This window comes from Thamnophis elegans, chromosome 7, assembly GCF_009769535.1.
Source record: "Thamnophis elegans isolate rThaEle1 chromosome 7, rThaEle1.pri, whole genome shotgun sequence".
Taxonomy (NCBI): domain Eukaryota; kingdom Metazoa; phylum Chordata; class Lepidosauria; order Squamata; family Colubridae; genus Thamnophis; species Thamnophis elegans.
In genome coordinates, this window is record NC_045547.1 from 17,898,168 (window position 1) to 17,917,508 (window position 19,341).

General features: G+C 42.4%; 1 protein-coding gene across 1 annotated transcript in view; it reads right to left on the reverse strand.

Annotated features, from left to right (window-relative positions):
• The window catches only part of DDX11 (DEAD/H-box helicase 11), a 49,460-nt gene that overhangs the window by 11,657 nt on the left and 18,462 nt on the right, over window positions 1–19,341 (reverse strand). Inside the window, exons 11-19 of the mRNA XM_032221529.1 lie at window positions 17,519–17,565; window positions 13,232–13,311; window positions 11,026–11,070; window positions 10,799–10,866; window positions 9,578–9,616; window positions 8,635–8,746; window positions 5,612–5,746; window positions 3,591–3,703; window positions 514–586 (exon numbers count right to left, since the gene is read on the reverse strand). Coding sequence (XP_032077420.1) covers window positions 514–586; window positions 3,591–3,703; window positions 5,612–5,746; window positions 8,635–8,746; window positions 9,578–9,616; window positions 10,799–10,866; window positions 11,026–11,070; window positions 13,232–13,311; window positions 17,519–17,565 — 712 coding nt within the window. The remainder of the gene's footprint in view (window positions 1–513; window positions 587–3,590; window positions 3,704–5,611; window positions 5,747–8,634; window positions 8,747–9,577; window positions 9,617–10,798; window positions 10,867–11,025; window positions 11,071–13,231; window positions 13,312–17,518; window positions 17,566–19,341) is intronic.

The following is a 19,341-nucleotide window of genomic DNA, read 5'->3' on the forward strand; positions in this document are numbered from 1 at the left end:
TATAAGATGCATCTTTTTCCCTCAAAAAGAGGCTGAAAATCTGGGTGCGTCTTATACACTGAATATAGCATTTTTGGCCTCCTGAAACCCTGCCCCTTTCAGCAAAATGGCCGTGCATAGCCTCTAGGAAGCTTGGGGTTGGGGAGGACAGAAATGAGCAAAAAACGACCCATTTTTTTGCTCAATTCTGCCCCTCCCAGCCCCCAAGAGCACTCTATAAACTTCCTAATGCCCTTTTTTAGACAAAAAAGGGGTCCGTTTTTTGCTAAAAACAGGCCGTTGTTCCCCCCCCCCCCCCCAGAACATTCTACAAGCCTCCTAAAGGCTATTCATTTGGGAGGTTTGCAGAGTGCAAAAACTTTTTTTTAAAAAAATTGCCTCTTCAAAACCTTCAAACATCCAGATTTTCAGCCTCTTTTTTGAGGAAAAAAGGTGCATCTTATGCTCTGAAAAATACGGTATATATATATATTTATATTCAATACATAACACCCATAACTCCCCAAAACTCACCACAGGAAAATTCCTCAATCCTGTCAGCATCAACACCAGCACCCAAAAGCAGCTGTTGCCGGAAATCAGCCACCTGCAAAGCACATCATGAAAATCCTGTTTGTTTGTTTTAGAAGACTTACACAACATGCCCTACTCAGAGTGTTCAACTCTTGAGGAGGAAAAGATCCAAATTCTGCCCTCGTAGCCCCGTATAGGCAGCAAGAGAATCAATATCATTTTTCTAGGGTCCCTATAATTGTGATGGCGAACCTATGGCATGCATGCCAGAGGTGGCACACAGAGCCCTCTTTGAGCACACGAGCCGTCGCCAGCACCTCTCCTGGGCTCCGGCATGCATATGCGTACCGGCCAGCTGCTCTCTTCTGGGTTCCAGCACTTCGGCACAGATGTGCACAGGCTCCAATTTCGGCACTCAGTGCTGGAAAGGTTAATCATCCAAGATGATTAGGGGACTAGAGGCTAACACATGAAGAACGGTTGCAGGAACTGGGTCTGTCTACTTTAATGAAAAGAAGGACTAGGGGAGACATGATAGCATGTTCCGATATCTCAGGGGTTGCCACAAAAAAGAGGGAGTCAAACTATTCTCCAAGGCACCTGAGGGTAGAACAAGAAACAATGGGTGGAAACTAATCAAGGAGAGAAGCAACTTAGAACTGAGGAGAAATTCCTGACAGAACAATTAATCAGTGGAACAACTTGCCTCCAGAAGTTGTGAATGCTCCAACACTGGAAATTTTTAAGATGTTGGATAACCATTTGTCTGAAGTGTGTAGGGTTTCCTGTCTAGGCAGGGGGTTGGACTAGAAGACCTCCAAGGTCCCTTCCAACTCTGTTATTCTGTTCTATTCTATCACTGCCCTATAACATGCTCACATGTTATTCTGGACTATTGGGAACTTTAATTCACTATTACTCATCTTATTTGGTATTAGAAGCTTCTCAGGTAGCAATCCAATTCTCAAAGCTGGAAGAGCCCGTTCAAGTATATTTGAGAGGTTCTGCATGTAACAGAACTGCTCTTCCTCCTGGCTAAGGCCCTTCCCAAGCTTACCTCTGAGTGGGATGCAGAGAAAGAAAACTAACTCCATCTCTTTATTTGAAGATAAAAACAGATCAAATAAGAAACTGTAGAAGCAATGCTCTACAGGCCCCTTCATTCAGCTGCGTGAGGGGTTCGGTAGTCCTCACTTGCTGACTGTGTCATGCAGCAACTATTCAAAGTTAAAAAAATTAAATTTGTGACCAGCCATTGCACTGACGACCATTGTGGCTTCTCTCCATTCCATGATTGATGTTCTCAGCTTTTTACCTAGATTTTGAGTCCAACACATCTGGAGCTCACTAGATTAGGAAAGTCTGTTATAGAAATTGCTTAAGTGAGAGAAGGCTACATGGGGAAGAGGTATCAAAAAAATATTCAAACTTCGGGGAGGGGGGAATGGAAGGGAGGAATGTGTGGTGTTTCTCAAAGGCCACTTGTGTAGATCCTGCCTCCTGGCTTTATTTCTTAATAAGCTACCATGATGATAGTACTGATTAATTTCATGCAGTTAACAAACCAAAGAGACTGGGATTTTTGTGAATAGACCAAAGGAAGGACAGGAGATAGACAAGTTGATCTCACCTCCCACCTTACATCCCTGACAAGAGTTGCTTTACAGAAAGACAATATCTAACTACCTCTCCCAACTTCTGTGGGGGGAAAAGATTGCAAGCTAAAGAATAAACCACTCAAGTTCATGATGCAACCTGGATTTGCATGGCCAACAAATCACTAGATCTGTATGCGAAGAGTTAGTCTTTATAACCTTTCCTATAGACCAGGGGTGTCAAACTTGCACCGTCATGGCAGCATCACATGACGTATTGGGACTTTTTTCCCCTTTGCTAAACCGGGTGGGGGCGTGGCCTGCACATGACGCATCCAGGCCACGGGCCACGAGTTTAACAGCCCTGCTCTAGATTACCATTCCGATGCCACCAGACTCAAGCCTAGATATCAGTACTCTAAGCGTGATGGAACCTGACATTATGGTGTTACTGAAATCCTCTTACTTTATGGGAAAACTAAATGTTTACTGTTAGATGCAAAGATTTGGGACCTTTCTAGGACTTGGGAAAAACAGCAGGCAGACTGAATAGACGGAGAAGCTAAACCTCTAAATAAATGTTTCTTAACTGTGGGGATTTTAAGATGGGTGGACTTCAACTACCAGAACTCTCCAGTCAGGCCTGTTGGCCAGGGAATTCTGGGAATTGAAATCCAACCATCTTAAAGTTCCCAAGGTTGAGAAACACTGCTGTAAACACTGTGAAAGGCTTGCCAGGTGTGTTAAAAGCAAAATATAGTGCCAAAGGGAAGGGGCAGAAGGAGCTGAAGATTCAAAGCGACATCTTCATTCTGCTGCTTTTAAACAAGAAAGACCTGCTCCAACACTTTTTGTAGAACATCTGCTATGAAGGAAGATGAGAAATCAGCTCCTTTAATTTGTTGTTTAAAAGGTGAATAGAATAGAATAGAATAGGATAGAATAGAATAATAGTTGGAAGGGACCTTGGAGGTCTTCTAGCCCAACCACCTGCCCAGCCAGTAAACCCTACACCGCTTCAGACAAATGGATATCCAACATCTTCTTAAAAACGTCCAGTGTTGAAGCATTCACAACTTCTGGAGGCAAGTAGTTCCACTGATTAATTGTTCGAACTGTCAAAAAATTTCTCCAGTTCTAAGTTGCTTCTCTCCTTCATTAGTTTCCACCCATTACTTCTTGTTCTACCCTGAGGTGCTTTGGAGAATAGTTTGACTCCCTCTTCTTTGTGGCAGCCCCTGTGATATCGGAAGACTGCTATCATGTCTCCCCTAGTCCTTCTTTTCATTAAACTCGACATACCCAGTTCCTGCAACCGTTCTTAATATGTTTTAGTCTCCAGTCCCCTAATCATCTTTGTTGCTCTTCTCTGCACTCTTTCTAGAGTCTCCACATCTTTTTTTACATCGTGGCAACCAAAATTGAATGCAGTAGTTGCCCATCACCCAAACGAAATACAAAGATGCCCAATTCCCTGCTCACCGGCTGCATGGTGCCCCCAGCGATGACCACAGCTCGACATTCTTTCAGCACCGTGGCAAAATGCACGGCTGGATTGAGCAAAAGAAACTTGAGGCTGCTCAGGGCTAAAGTACCTGGGGGGAAAACAGCACATTTTGAGAGTTGGCAGGTAAACAATTAAAAACATTGAAGGGCAGCCTGAAATGCAGGGGGGGGGGGGCTTTCCACCACCACCCCTACCACACCCCATCCCACCCCTTGCTACTGTCAATTTGCTGGATGCTTCAAATGAAACAGTGAAAATATTCTTAGAGAAAGAGGACACCGAAAGCAACTGTGGTTGGTTCCCAGGGGCTAATATGGGAACATCACTTGATTAAGTTACAGCAATACTTAATGAAGTAATTCAGTAAGGAGCAATAAATATCACAACCTCCTTAATATTGCTATAATCCCAGGATCCAAAATGAATAAGGGGCAGTAATTTAGCAACACCAGGAGAATAATATTTCCATGACTTGAATTGCAATTGTTTAGGTAAGTGCTCCTATGAAAAAGCATCATGTGTTTACATAAATATGGATATATATATATATATATATATATATATATATATATATATATATATATATATATATAATTTGTGCTGATAAATAAATAAAGGGAGACTAGTATAGATCTATTTCAAGCTATTTAGCTCTCATCAGCTAGCCATACCCTTGCTGGGATTCGAACCTGTGCTGAATTGCATCTTAGGCAAACGTCTTAGCCATTATGCCACAGGTCTCCTCCTTATCAGCTGAAGCCAGGGAAGAAGGTATATATTTAGTGTCACAACCCCTGGTAAGCCCCAATTATGGGAGGAAGCTAACTGCTTCCATCATCTGTCAATCGGCTCATCACAAGAGACTTGTGACGAGCCGATTGACAGATGATGGAAACAGTTAGCTTCCTCCCATAATTGGGGCTTACCAGGGGTTGTCACACTATATATATATATATATATATATATATATATATATATATATATATATATATATATATATATATATATATATATATATATATATATATATATATATATATATATATATATTTACTTTCAGATGTTTCTTCCAGGAAAATATATAAATATAAATATAAATATAAATATAAATATAAATATATATATAAATATATATATATATATATATATATATATATATATATATATATATATATATATATATATATATATATATACTTTCAGATGTTTCTTCCAGGAAAGGCATCTGTGGGAATATAGACAGACCTCACTTAATGACTGCCATGTTTTAGCAATTGTTCAAATCACAATGATCTCGAGAAAGGTACTTTGTGAGATAGAGAGGGGCAGTTTTAAAAATCTGATAAATAAATAAAAGTAAATTAACTTTATGATCGGTCCTTACAATTATGACAACTCCAGCATCCCAAGGTCATACAATTGCTATCTGTGTGCTTCACAAGTGGTTTCCAACAAGCAGAATCAATGGAGAAGCTGGCAGTCAAATCACAAGCCACAGCTCCATGATAGAAAGCCACAGTGGCACAGTGGTTAGAATGCAGTACTGCAGGCTACCTGTGCTGACTGCCAGCTGACTGCAATTCGGCAGTTCGATCCTCACCGGCTCAAGGTTGACTCAGCCTCCCATCCTTCCAAGGTGGGTAAAATGAGGACCCAGATTGTTGAGGGTAAATATGCTGACTCTGTAAACCGCTTAGAAAGGGCTGGGAAGCACTGTGAAGAGGTATATAAGTCTAAGTGCTATTTCTACTGCTATCTCTCACTTAACCACAAGCCGACTTACTTAATGACCACATGGGAAGTGACGTAAGCCCATTGCAATCATGCAAAGTTCTGTTTGGTGACCCTGTTGATTAGTGAGGGAGTTGCCAATCCCAGCTGTGATCACTAAATAAGGAGGACGAATAATGGAATGACCTTGAAATAATTCAATATATATACACATACAGGTGTACTTATTTTTAAATAAAGCAAATCAAACGCAGATATACAATACCTTGCCTGCTGAGAATGACTCTCCCGTCTTGGTTTGCATTTGTGAGCGCGGCTAGGAAACTCTCAATGTGCATTAGTGGAGATGCCATTTTGGGATGGTCGTCCTCACCTTCCCTGGGAGAACTTTGCAGAGCCCCTGCAGATCAAAAGGCAGCTTCTCATTTGGAAAGGCCCCTTCTCCCCTGAAGACCATCATCTCCCAATTCCTAACTTCAACAGCCACACAGGTAGCATGTCCAATTTATTTGCATTTGGGGCTATTGTCAACCCTGAAGTGAACCTGGCTGAGGCCACCTTAGAGGCTTCAGGGTTGCCACACAACAGAGGGAGAGGGGAAATAGTTAGATGGGGTTTTGTAGCCAAAACAATAAAGTTTCCCTGTGGGAACCAAGGGCATTCTCACAAGTGGCTGGCCAGAGGAGGAGCGAAGTAACCAAGCAACCGGATTGGACAGCGTGACCAGTGACTTGGGGGGAAAGAGGGAACTTTAATTAGGTGAAAGCTGCGGGAACTTTCAGAGTCGGCTTTCACCAGTTGTGCCAATATGATGTATCCAATAAAACTGTCCTTTGAGGAATTTGCCTGCCTCGGAGTTCTTCTTTCTATGGAGTATGGAGTAGTTTATTTATATGCCGCCCTTTTCCCTGGGGGGACTCAGGGCGGCTTACAATTCGAAAGGAGGGGAAAACAAACAGATTAACACATAAGACAGTACATCATTAAAAGCACAACATTCATACCATTCGGGTGGGTTACGGTCTTTAACCCCAGGCCTGACGGGATAGCCAGGTTTTAAGGGCTGTGCGGAAGGTCTGGAGGGTGGTGAGGGTACGAATCTCCACGGGGAGATCATGCCATAGGGTCGGAGCTGCCACCGAGAAGGCTCTCCTCCGCGTGGTTGCCAGTCGACATTGACCGGCAGATGGAACTCGGAGGAGGCCTAATCTATGGGATTTAATTGGTCGAGTGGAGGTAATTGGCAGTAGGCGGTCTCTCTCTATGGGTGCTTGGAATCCTGACAGCTATGTCTAAATGTGTGTTAATAGAAAAAAGGCTGCCGACAAGAGGCTGAATCAACATTCTTGCCAAAGAAGTTTTTGCATTCTTGTCCCAGAACAATTTATCAAGGCAACAATGACATATGACTCTTACAGAGGCCCTCAATCTTGCAAAAACTGAATTACTGTAGCAAGAAAAGTCAAAACTCTGATTCTTCATTGCCTTTCAAGAGACAGGTAGAAAAATGACTCTTTCTATGCATTATTTATATTATTATACCTATTATTTATATCTTCATCATTCTATATTTTATTTTTCATTCTTCCAAAGGGAAATAATATGTTTGTCCTAAGCCACAACTGCGCATGAAGTTGCGCAAAGACATGGATGTCCTACTTAAACTAAAATGAAAAGAAAGAAGCCAAGAACAGGGAAGCTCCATAGGCCCAACTGTTTCCAAACCTACTGAAACATCCCTACAGGTGGCCCTCGACTTACCAACACAATTGAGCCCAAAATTTCTGTTGGGAAGTGAAGCAATTGTTAAGTGAGTTCTGCCCCATTTTATGACGTTTCTTGTCACGGTTGTTAAGTGAGCCACTGAGGTTGATCAGTTAGTAACCCAGTTGTTAAGTGAATCTGGCTTTCCCATTGACTTTGCCTGTGAGAAGGTCGCAAAAGGAGGATTGCCGTGTTCTGACCGGGGCTTCCCAAGAGCCTGAAGCAAACTCCTTGTCCCGGCAAAAAAACCCTTTTATTAATTTCCCATGAATTCTTCTCATTCACATCCAGCAAAGCCTTTCAAGGGAGGATTTACAGTCACAGACCTTATCTGGCTTGGAGAGCTGCCAGGCCGATAGCTGCAAAACTTGGCAAGGAGTCTCAGAGAGTTACGAACCAATTAAGCAAACTAATTGTCTCCTGCAAACTCCACTCCCCTTTCACCTCTCTTTTATTTCCTCTGTGTGGGGCCATTCATCGTCCACCTGTGCCTTTACTTCTGAGTCGGCCCTTGTTCTTAGCTGTTCTCTTCTCCTGGCAGCTCTACGCATGCACACATAAGGAACAGATTCCAGCTGTTCTTCTGCCCATTGATGTCCGACTCCGAAGGCAGCTGATAATTGTCAGATGTCCCGGGTCCCCTCTCTGCCTCCGATGCAGAGCCCTCATCAGAGCCTTCCCCAGACTCCAAAACTGGCCCATATTCCTCCCCAACCTCCTCACTGTCCGAATCTGCTGCCAGATCCACTGGCTGCTGGCGGGCCACAACAGACACAGCAACAGTCATCAGACTCAAGGTACTAATTATGACTTTTAAAGCGCTCCATGGCTTAGGCCCAGGATACCTGCGAGACCACCTACTGCCACCGGTAGCCTCCCACTGTCCAGTGCAATCCCACAGAGTTGGCCTCCTCAGGGTGCCGTCGGCCAGACAGTATCGGCTAGCGACCTCCAGGGGGAGAGCCTTCTCTGTGGGAGCGCCTTCCCTCTGGAATGAACTGCCCCCGGAGCTTCGTATAATCCCTGACCTCCGGTCCTTCCGACGCGCTCTAAAAAGTTGGCTTTTCCAGCAAGCCAGCCTGGCCTGAACAAAACAAAATAAATTATTGATCATTGTTAATTTTAATCAATTTTTTTTAAAAAAATGTTATTGTTAATCCTAATTGGGTTTGTTTGGGATATTCTATTTAATTTTTTTTAACTTTTGTATTATGTGTTTTTTTTAATGTTGTACACCGCCCTGAGTCCTTGGGAGAAGGGCGGCATATAAATACAATAAATCCAAATCCAATCCAAATATGAACCAGTTGCCAGGTATCTGAATTTTGATCACATGATCATGGGGGAAGGCTGCAACGGCCATAACTGTGAAAAAGGCTCACAAGTCACCTTTTTTCGGTGCCGTTGTAACTTTGAACTGTCGTCAGTCGAGGACTGCCTGTATTTTTATGTCTTGTCTCTTCCTCCTCACCTCCTTCCAATTCTGAACCCTGCCAAAAATTGCTTTTTTGTAGCCAAACTCACCTTCTTTTTCTGGTCTCTTGTTCAAGGTTTGCAGAAAGTTCTGCAAACCAGACAACTTTTGGTCGTCTTTGCTGGTTTTGGAAACTCCGTATTTTTCCACAAATCCTAAGAGCTGCAAGACAGGAAAAAGACCAGAAAATATTGTTTTAAATATTGTTGTCTGTAAGCTTTTCCCTGTTTGCTAATCATAACCCTGCAAAGGCAGAAAAGAGGAAAACATTCAGACAATCTGTCTTCCCAAGGGAGACCAACAGACACACCCCAGAAACTATGAAGAGACTCGGCTGGTTTATAAATGGCCGCACAGGTAGTCCTCAACTTACAACCACTCATTTAGTGACCATTCAAAATTGCAATGCCACTGAAAAAAGAGACTTATGACCATTTCCATTCTTAGGAAAGTCTCGGTGACGCAGGCTACTTCTGCTTTTCTGATCACCTTTTCTGACCTTCCGACAAGCAAAGTCAACGGAGAAGGCCGATTCAGTTAACAACTGTGGCAAGAAAGGTCATAAAATGAGCAAAACTTAATCAACGTCTTGCTTAACAACATAAACCTTGGTCTCCAATGTGGTGGCATGTTGAGGACTATCTGTACGCTGTAAATTTGATTTAATTCAATACATTTAGTTTACCTTTCAATTCAATCATAATATAATTATTTTCCTCCCATAGATTTAATCAACGTTCCCTTCCACTCAAGAAAAGTTACAGTAAGGTAACATCTATTGAAATTTTGGGGAGCCTTACCCCAACTGTTCACAAGTCCCCACACGGTTTATTCTTGCATCTCTGCGGAGGAAATAGCTAACCAGATTGATCTGACTCAATCTAAGGCAACTTATGTTCCCATAACCCATGGAAAATTCCTGAAAACAGACCCCCACAAGGCACCCAAAGGACACGGAACCAGAATTTTATTGTACTCTGTTGATGCACTTACCTTTTTGCTGATGCAACTTTTCTCACAGTAACGCTGAACCTGTTGAAAAAAGAGAACAGGCACATTAAAAGTTTCCTCGTTGTCTTAACAGGTTATCTCCAGTTTTAACCTTCTTTGCCAGATTATCACAATTTATTGTTCAATCCACACCTTGTAGAAGCAGAGTCTTCAGTTGTCCTGGAGCCCCTTCATGACTCCTTACAGAAACTCCTAAAGGTTACTCAAAGGACCATCTTCCTTGCATCCTTTTGCTTAACCTTTCTCTTCCCTTTCTATCCAAGCTGTCTGGTTGACAGGCATCTCACTGTAAACTGGCAGCTTTCAAGCCACCGCAACCATTCAAGGCCTGTAGTGCAACTAGACTCAGCCCAGTTGAATATTCTACAATCCATATTATATGCATGACATGTGTGTTTGGGTGTGCATGGAAAGTAACACATTTGCTGCCAAACTCAAGCAGGTCCAGAGCAATTCTGCTATTCATTAGCATCGGTATTACTATCTCTTTTCAGTCTTATAAAAATAAAGGTAAAGGTTCCCCCGTACATGTGTGTTAGTCGTTCCCGACTCTAGGGGATGGTGTTCATCTCCGTTACAACGCCGAAGAGCCAGCGCTGTCCGAAGACGTCTCCGTGCTCATGTGGCCGGCATGACTAAACACTGAAGGCGCACAGAGAAGTTACCTTCCCACCAAAGGTGGTCCCTATTTTTCTACTTGCATTTTTTAATTGGTTGGCAGAAGCTGGGACAAGTAACAGGAGCTCATTCTGTTACGCGGCGCTAGGGATTCAAACCGCTGAACTGCCGGCCTTTCTGATCGACAAGCTCAGCGTCTTAGCCACTGAGCCACCGCCTCCCTTATAAACCAGCCTAAATAAATGTTGAGGTTTCTTCAAGAGTAAGAGTGAGGTTTTAATGGAAGTGAACATTTCTCAGATTCGTACTGCAGCCTGAGAAAAAGAGAAAATGGGATAATCAACAGCCGTAAGTGCTGGATTCACACAATGGACAAATTGCTTTTTCCAAATTATTTTCTAAAGATGTCCTTGGTTCCAACGCTATGATTTTTTTGCCTGTCGATATAAGTATGTCTTAGCTATTAATAAAGAATTAATACAGGCAAAATCTGATCAGGGTGTAAAAGGAAAAAGGAAACACCTCTTTGGAGGGCTCTAAGTTTTGGCTCCCTACCAAATTCTAAACTTTAGTGCAGTTCTTTACCTTGAAGAGATTGATGTTGTCAACTTGACACTGGAACAGAAAGTCATTGATGGATTTCAGCTGCACCCCTTAGAGAGAAAGTGGGGAAAGGCAATTTAAAAAAATCTGGTTTGCTTACACCAGATAAAAACAAGATTTTTCAGATTGGTGGCAATTATCTTCTTAAACCCCACATTGGCCAAATCATGACAATTTACACACTTTCTGGAGTCGCACGCACCACTTACCTCCTTCTGGTATGCTCTGTGTATTTGGATTCTGATTTACATTTCCTGGAGAAAAGCAGAGCAGCAATGGTTATGAAATTATAGGCTAAACTACATATCACTATGGGCTACACAATATATCACTAGGGGCTAAACTACAATACCAGTGTACTATCGTGACCTGACAAATGTGCGTCCGACAAATGCGCGTCCGACAAATGCGCGTCCGACAAAACTGTGATGTCGACAGCACGCCGACGAATGAGCACAGAAGCACGTGGACAAAAGGTCGCCGACAGAAGCGCCATTACGGTTAAGGTAAGGGTTAGGGTTACGTTTAGGTTTAGGGTTAGGTTTAGGGTTAGGTTCAGGGTTAGGTTTAGGGTTAGGTTAGGGTTAGGTTTAGGGTTAGGTTTAGGGTTAGGTTTAGCGTTAGGTTAGGGTTAACTTTAGGATTAGGTTTAGAGCGCGCTTCTGTTGGCGCGCTGTTGTCGGCGCCCTTCTGTGCTCATTCGTCGGCACGATTTCGAACTTGCGCTTTTCTCCCCGCGGTTTTGTCAGCGCACTTTTGTCGAGCGCGCATTTGTCGGTGAACCATGTACCATTAGTTCTCGACTTGTAACCACATCTGAGCCCCAAATGTCTGTTGCTAAGTGAGACAGCTGTAAAGTAAGTTTTGCCCCATTTTTGCCAGGGGTGAAATGCTACCGGTTCGGATCGGTTCGCCTGAACCAGTAGTAAAAAATGCTATCAGTTCAGGCGAACCGGTATTTCCGACAATATCCTGCTTTCTAGCTAATCTAAATCGCCTGGCACAGTGGATTCCGCCCTCCCGCTGTTGTACTCATCTTTGCAGACATTCAAAATGTTCCTTTTTTAGGGATGTGCGGGCGTGCCTCAGGCGCACATACATGCAAAGCGAGTACTCGGTAGAAAACTGACCGAACTGATAGCAGACTTCAGAGGATTTCACGGCTGACATTTGGTAAGTGAATCAATACAGGTATTAAGCAAGTAATACGGTTGTTAAGTGAATCCGACTTCCTCATTGACTTTGCTAGTCAGAAGGTTGCAAAAGAGGATCACATGACTCCAGGATAAATACAATTACAAATACAATAGCAGAGTTGGAAGGGACCTTGGAGGTCTTCTAGTCCAACCCCCTGCCTAGGCAGGAAATCCTATATCATTTCAGACAAATGGCTATCCAACATCTTCTTAAAGACTTCCAGTGTTGGGGCATTCACAACTTCTGGAGGCAAGTTGTTCCACTGATTAATTGTTCTAACCGTCAGGAAATTCCTCCTCAGTTCTAAGTTGCTTCTCTCCTTGATTAGTTTCCACTCAGTGGCACATAAATATGAGTCAGTTGCCAAAGTCATAAGAATAAGTTTGGGGGGGGGGGAAACATAGCACTTGTAAAAATGAACCACTAGATTTTTAACTGACTTAATTAAGCAAGTGATATGAATCCAGTCAAAGAATACATAGCAGAAATCAACTGTAGGTTTCTGACCAGCAAGCAAATATACAACCACGGGGATGGCTTTTTACATTTTAGTCTCTCTCTTTTTTTTAACATAACGTCATCCCCTAAGAGAGAAGTATTCTTTTTCTGCTATGTTAATTCAAACTTACACTTCAAATAGTTTCCAATTTGCTTGTAATTACATTTATTGCATTGGTACATGCATTTAAAAAAAATTAAAACAAGCAATTTAGACTTTGAGTACATTAAGCTGGTAGCAAAGATCTGTAAATATTCAACACTAATGCAATTATAAAGCATCTATCCAGAGCACAAGTATACACCTGAGGAAAAACAGGCATCAGAAGGCATGCAGTAATTCCATTACAGCATTGCTTAAAATCAGAATTTCATCCTTCATTTGCTTTGTGCTTCTATCTATTCTGTTCGGGATGAGCAAAATGGAAGGAGACAAAGACTTGCCGGAGAAGTTAAAGATGGTAATGATCAAAGGATGATTGCCGGGGGGGGGGGGGGGGGAAGAGATGAAGCAGGGTTGCTTGTTTCATTTTTCGAGAAATCTGTGAGATTTCCTAACGACAAACTGATATCCCTGCAGTCCATATAATGTCAAATTAATTAATGTTAAATTCTTGGATGCAAGTCGGCCATATAAACAGTGGCATGGAGCTTGATGGGACATTCCCCTGCAGACGGTAGCCGGCATTGGAAAGATGATTCTCGGGACTCTGTTCTTACCTCCTAGGACAGCCACAAACTTCTCCAGCAAAAACAAAATCTGTTTAATGTACATCAAATTCTTGGCCTTCAAGCGTTTCCTAAAAAGAGACCAGATGATATATGAGTCAGTGGTGGGATGCTCTTACCGTCGCTACCAGTACACTGATCGTGATCTGTTCATACACACGCCTGACGTGCGCTGCGCATGCATGCGCAATCCACTGCCCCTGCGACAACCAGCTCCTTGTTAGGGTTCACGCAGGCACCGCACACTGTGCCTTTTGGCATAAATACAGTTATAGAGTGCGAGCGGGTAGGCAGGTGGACCAAATGAGCTCTCAGCTGCTCCAGGTCACTACCAGTACGGCCATACCGAGCCATACCCACAGCAACCCACTACTGATATGAGGGCACAAGGGTAACACAATGCAAGACAACCAGGCTGAGCTTACGAATATAACTGGGAAGGCCCATGGAGTGAGTAACATGAATGATGAGGGACAAAAAACATATATAGCCATATACCAAAATGGTTGGAATTTCAGTATCTTTGCCCATAGAGCAGCAGTCACCAACTGCTAGTCCGTGGACCACCATAAGAGAATTTTGGTAGTCTGCAAAAAAAAAAAAAATTGCATTTTTTATATTGCACTAAATCAGGGGTCCTCAAACTACGACCCCTGGGCCGTATACATGCAATGAACGTTTGTGTTGCTGCAGAGAGTCTCGGGGTCTTTTTGTGCGGGTTGGAGGGGGACAGTAATTCTGACTTGGGGTCTGCTTCATCCTCCTGGTGTGGGGCTTTGGGCAAAGGCTGGAGGAAAATGCCACTGGTGGTGAAGAGCCGGAGGGCCTTGTTCCAGTGGGACTGCATCATGGCCTGGAACTGTCTGACCATCTCAGCCCACTGAGCCGCCAGGCGCCGCTACCTGGCCTTGAACTCCCACAGGTCTTCCCTCTGCTAGGAAAGCCTATGCTCGTAGTCCTTAGTGAGGTGCTTCTGCTGAGCCTCTTCCTCCTCGGCCAGATCCAATTTGAACTGAGCCAGCTGTTTTTCATGGTGGCTGGGTCATGGTCTCATTAGCTCCAGCAACTGCTTCCTCTTGGGGCCCTAAGGAGGCCGGGTGGGGAGGCGAGGAGTGGTGAGTAGAGGCTGGCAAGGCGTCCCTCGACGTGAGTGACATCATGTTGGCCACGCCCACCCAGTCACACGATCACCTAGCCACACCCACCCAGTTATTAGGCAGATAAATATTAGTGGATTTAAGATTATGAATTTAGTGGTCGCTGAGGTCTGAAAGGTTGGTGACCCCGCCATACAGTTTCTTTCCCCAAAGCATCAGTAATCTTCTTTCTGCTATGAAAGATCCAAGAAGATAAGCTTTGCATCAGAACTTCCCCATTGTCTAGACCAGAGCTACACAACTCAATGGACGGGAATGAGACACATGGAGACCTTAAAAATAATGATGGGTCACAAAGGAATAACTGGCATGCCAAACAGTAGCTGGTGGTATGGCAGCAGCTGGCGCTGGTAGTGTTGGTGAGACCTGGAGGCACTGGAAGGCCTTGGCAAGCATGTTTTTAGGGCCGAGGTGGCTGTGAAAAACTACCATATTTTGGGGAGTATAAGACGCACCTTTCCCTCCCCCCCTCAAAAAAGGGTGAAAATGTGGGTGCATCTTATACACTGAATACAGCATTTTTGGCCTCCCGAAACCCCACCCCCTTCACAAAAATGGGCGTGCAGAGGGTTTGGGAGACCTGCAAAGTGCTCCTGGGGGTTGGGGAGGGCAAAAATGAGTGAAAAACAGGTCATTTTTTGTCTGTCCCCCCCCCCCCCCGGAGCACTCTACAAGCCTCCTAAAGGCTATGCGTGCCCATTTTTTGGCACAAAATGGGCCCATTTTTGCAAAAAACGGATCATTTTTTGTTTGTTTTTGCCCCCGGCAGCACTTTGCACACCTCTCAAACTCTGCATGCCCTGTTTTTCACAAAAAAATGAGGTGTGCAGAGGGGTGGGAGGTCTGCAGAGTACAAAAACTTTTTTTTTAATTTACCTCTTCAAAATCTTGGTGCGTCTTATACTCTGGTGCATCTTATACTCTGAAAAATACGGTAGGTGGCAGCAGTCATGTTGTGGGAATGGATTTTGTTCGGTTTTCAGAAAACGACAGACTGCACAAGGCTGTTTTGCAAGCTATATGGAGCCATGGGCTATATTTATGGATGTATGGATACAGGCAGTCCTCAATTTACAACCCTAATCCGGCCCAAAATTTCTGTGGCTAAGTGAAACAGTTATTAAGTGACTTTTGGCCCATTTTGCAACCTTTCTTGCCACGGTTGTTAAGTGAATCACTTCAGTTGTTCGGTTAGTAACACCATTGTTAAGTGAATCTGCCTTCCCCATTGACTTTGCTTGTGTCAGCAGGTCGCAAAAGGGGATCACGTGATTCCGAGACACTGCAACCGTCATAAACACGAGTCAGCTTCCCATGCATCTGAATTTTAATCACTTGAGCATGGGAATACTGCAATGGTCATAAATGTGAAATACAGTTATAAGTTGCTTTTTTCAGTGCCTTGTAACTTTGAATGGTCGCAAAATGAAAGGTTGTAAGATGAGGACCACCTGCATTTTATGTTTCTAGCCTATATAGGTAGTCCTCCATTTAAGACTGGCTGCTTAAAAACCATTCAAAGCTATAATAAAACTTCATGGGGGAACTTACGACCTAGTTCCAAAGATCCAATCAAATACTGCCATTAGCAACATCCTGCAGTCACATGACTATATTTTATTACCATTTTGGCAAAAAAAAAAAAAAAAAACAACCAGCAATTACTTACAGTTTTCTGCAAAATTGGCCCATAGCCAACTGTGGATTAGTTTAGTGACTGTTACAGTCACTACATGATTGCCACACTGAAGGTCGTAAAATTAGGTCAGTCTTGAGGCTGAGCCATTTTATGACTATCTTGAGTTACAACCAGGATGGGCCTGCTCCATTACGGTCATAAGTCAAGGACTACCTGTATGTTGTGAAGGTCCAATCTCAACCATAAAACTACTTGCTAGGTGTGCTTCTCCTCCTCTCCCTCTAAGAGTGGAAAGTTAAAAATCGCCAGGCAGTTTGTAGCAAACCTCAATTTGCCATTGTAGATGGATTTAGATAATTGGATGGATGGATGGACAGAAAGAAAGACAGACAGACAGATAGATTTAGATGATTGATTGATTGATAGATAGATAGATGATAGAGATGATAGATTTAAATGATAGATAGATAGATATAGATAGATAGATTTAAATGATAGATAGATAGATAGATAGATAGATAGATAGATAGATAGATAGATAGATAGATAGATAGATGATAGATAGATAGATAGAGATAGATAGATAAATGATAGATTTAGATGATAGATAGATGATAGAGATGATAGATTTAAATGATAGATAGATAGATAGATAGATAGATAGATAGATAGATAGATAGATAGATAGATAGATAGATAGATAGATAGATAGATAGATGATAGATTTAGATGATAGATAGATAGATGATAGAGATGATAGATTTAAATGATAGATAGATAGATAGATAGATAGATAGATAGATAGATAGATGATAGATAGATAGAGATAGATAGATAGATAGATAGATAGATAGATGATAGATTTAGATGATAGAGATGATAGATTTAAATGATGATAGATAGATAGATAGATTTAAATGATTGATAGATAGATAGATAGATAGATAGATAGATAGATAGATAGACGGACGGACAGACAGACAGACAGATAGAGATAGATTTAGATGATAGATAGATGATAGAGATGATAGATTTAAATGATGATAGATAGATAGATAGATAGATAGATAGATAGATAGATAGATAGATAGATAGATGATAGACAGACGGACAGACAGACGGACAGATAGAGATAGATTTAGATGATAGATTGATTTAGATGATAGATAGATGATAGAGATGATAGATAGATTTAGATGATAGATAGATTGATTGATTGAGAGATTTAGATGATGATAGATAGATAGATAGATAGATAGATAGATAGATAGATAGATAGATAGATAGATAGATGATAGATAAAGACAGACAGACAGACAGATTATAGATGGATTTGGATGGATAGATGGATGGATGGACGGACTGATAGATAGATTTAGGTAGATAGATAGATTTAGGTAGATAGATTATAGATGGATTTGGATGGATAGACGGACAGACTCACATTTCCACAAATCAGGACCTTGAGTTGCAAACACTCACCTGTATCGTTCCATGTATTGAAGGAGCTGGGAGTGGGCGTGGCAGAGCTAAAATGGATATAAAACACAAGACAATATTGAGGCCTATCCTGACCAGCATCATTTTGCCCAAAAGGCTTCTTTTTTTTCCCATCAAGTTTTTTATTTTATACTATTTATACATATCAGTGCGTGAAGGGTGCGATACCTGGGTATCATACATTTCAAGACAAATAGACATAATATTATTACTCATACCTTTTACTACCGCCCTTCAGTTTCTAAACCTCCCTCTCCTTCTTTCATATATCTTAATGTATGTATGTATGTGTATGTGTGTATATATATGTATGTATATACATATACATACATACATACATACATACATACATACATACATACATACATACATACATACACGCTCTCTATTATTCCCCCCTTATTTCTATCTCTATTTTCACTCTTTTTTTCCCCCATATCACTATAATATTCAAAGATGTAAGGGGAAACTTCCTAACAGTGAGGACAATTAACCAGTGGAACTACTTGCCCCCAGAAATCGTGGGTGTTCCATCACTGGAGATGTTGAAAAAGAGACTAGACAGCCATTTATCTGAAGTGCTATAGAGTCTCCTGCTTGAGCAGGGGGCTGGACTAGAAGACCTCCAAGGTCCCTTCCAGCTCTATTCTAAGTTTCTATTTCCCATCTTTGACCTGTTTTATTATTCATATTTCCCTTATTTAGCTCTTCACATCTATTTATGTTAAAATTTCATCCATTCTTTCATTATTCAATGTCACAATATACACTTCCAGTACCAATCACAACTCTTTTAAACATTTAAAGAACATCTATTCATGTTCTTTCCAATCCGCCAATCCGTGAGATTCTACTATTAATACACACTTACATTTAAGTATATTCTGTTATTATCTAATCACCAATTGTTTAATTTTATCATTTCACTGCTAATCATATTTTTGTGCATATTTAACAATGCCATCATTGAATCCAAAAGGCTTCTGAGAAGCCCACAAACAAGACATGTAGTAACGTAATTCCCTCTGGCTGTTATGTTAACCAGTAAGGGTGGAGGTTCGTTCTCTTAGCTTGTGGGTTGGTTTCCAAACGTTTCATTACCAGGCTAGGTAACATCTTCAGTGGCGTTTAAAGGGGATATCAGTGTCAGTGTTCTTCTGTTTATAAGGGCTTGGTGTGGTCAAGTAGGTCTTATAATGGGGAAGTCACGTCAGATGAGGGTCTTGTGATGGGTCAGGTATAGGTTGCATCAAGCGAGAGTCTTTTGATGGTGCTGTGGCCCGCCAGCAACCAGCAGAACTGGCAGCAGATTCGGACAGTGAGGAGGTTGGGGAGAAACATGGGCCAATCTCGGAGTCTGGGGAAGGCTCCGGCGAGGGCTCTGCATCAGAGGCAGAGAGGGGACCAAGGCCATCTGGTAGTTATTTGTTGCCTCCGGAGCCTGACATCAGTGAGGCAGAAGAACAGCGGGAGTATGTTCCCAGTGGGCGCATGCGCAGAGCTGCCAGAAGGCAAGAACAATTAAGAAAACAGGGAGTAAGGCTTGGAGATGATTGGCCCCGCCCATAAGACGTAGAGGGGGAGCGAACGGGAAATGAGCTTTTGCAGGAAGCAATTAGTTCATCTGGTTGGTTCACGTTTTGAAAAGTTATGTTTGACTCTGTGCTAAGTTTGGCCTTGCGCTGCATTTGGCATTTAGGTCTCTGGCAGCATTCCCAGGGAGATAAGATGGGTGTTTATAAACATTCCCCTGAAAGACTGTGGCAACTTGAGCAGACATCTGCGGAGACCTTCACAGACTTTGT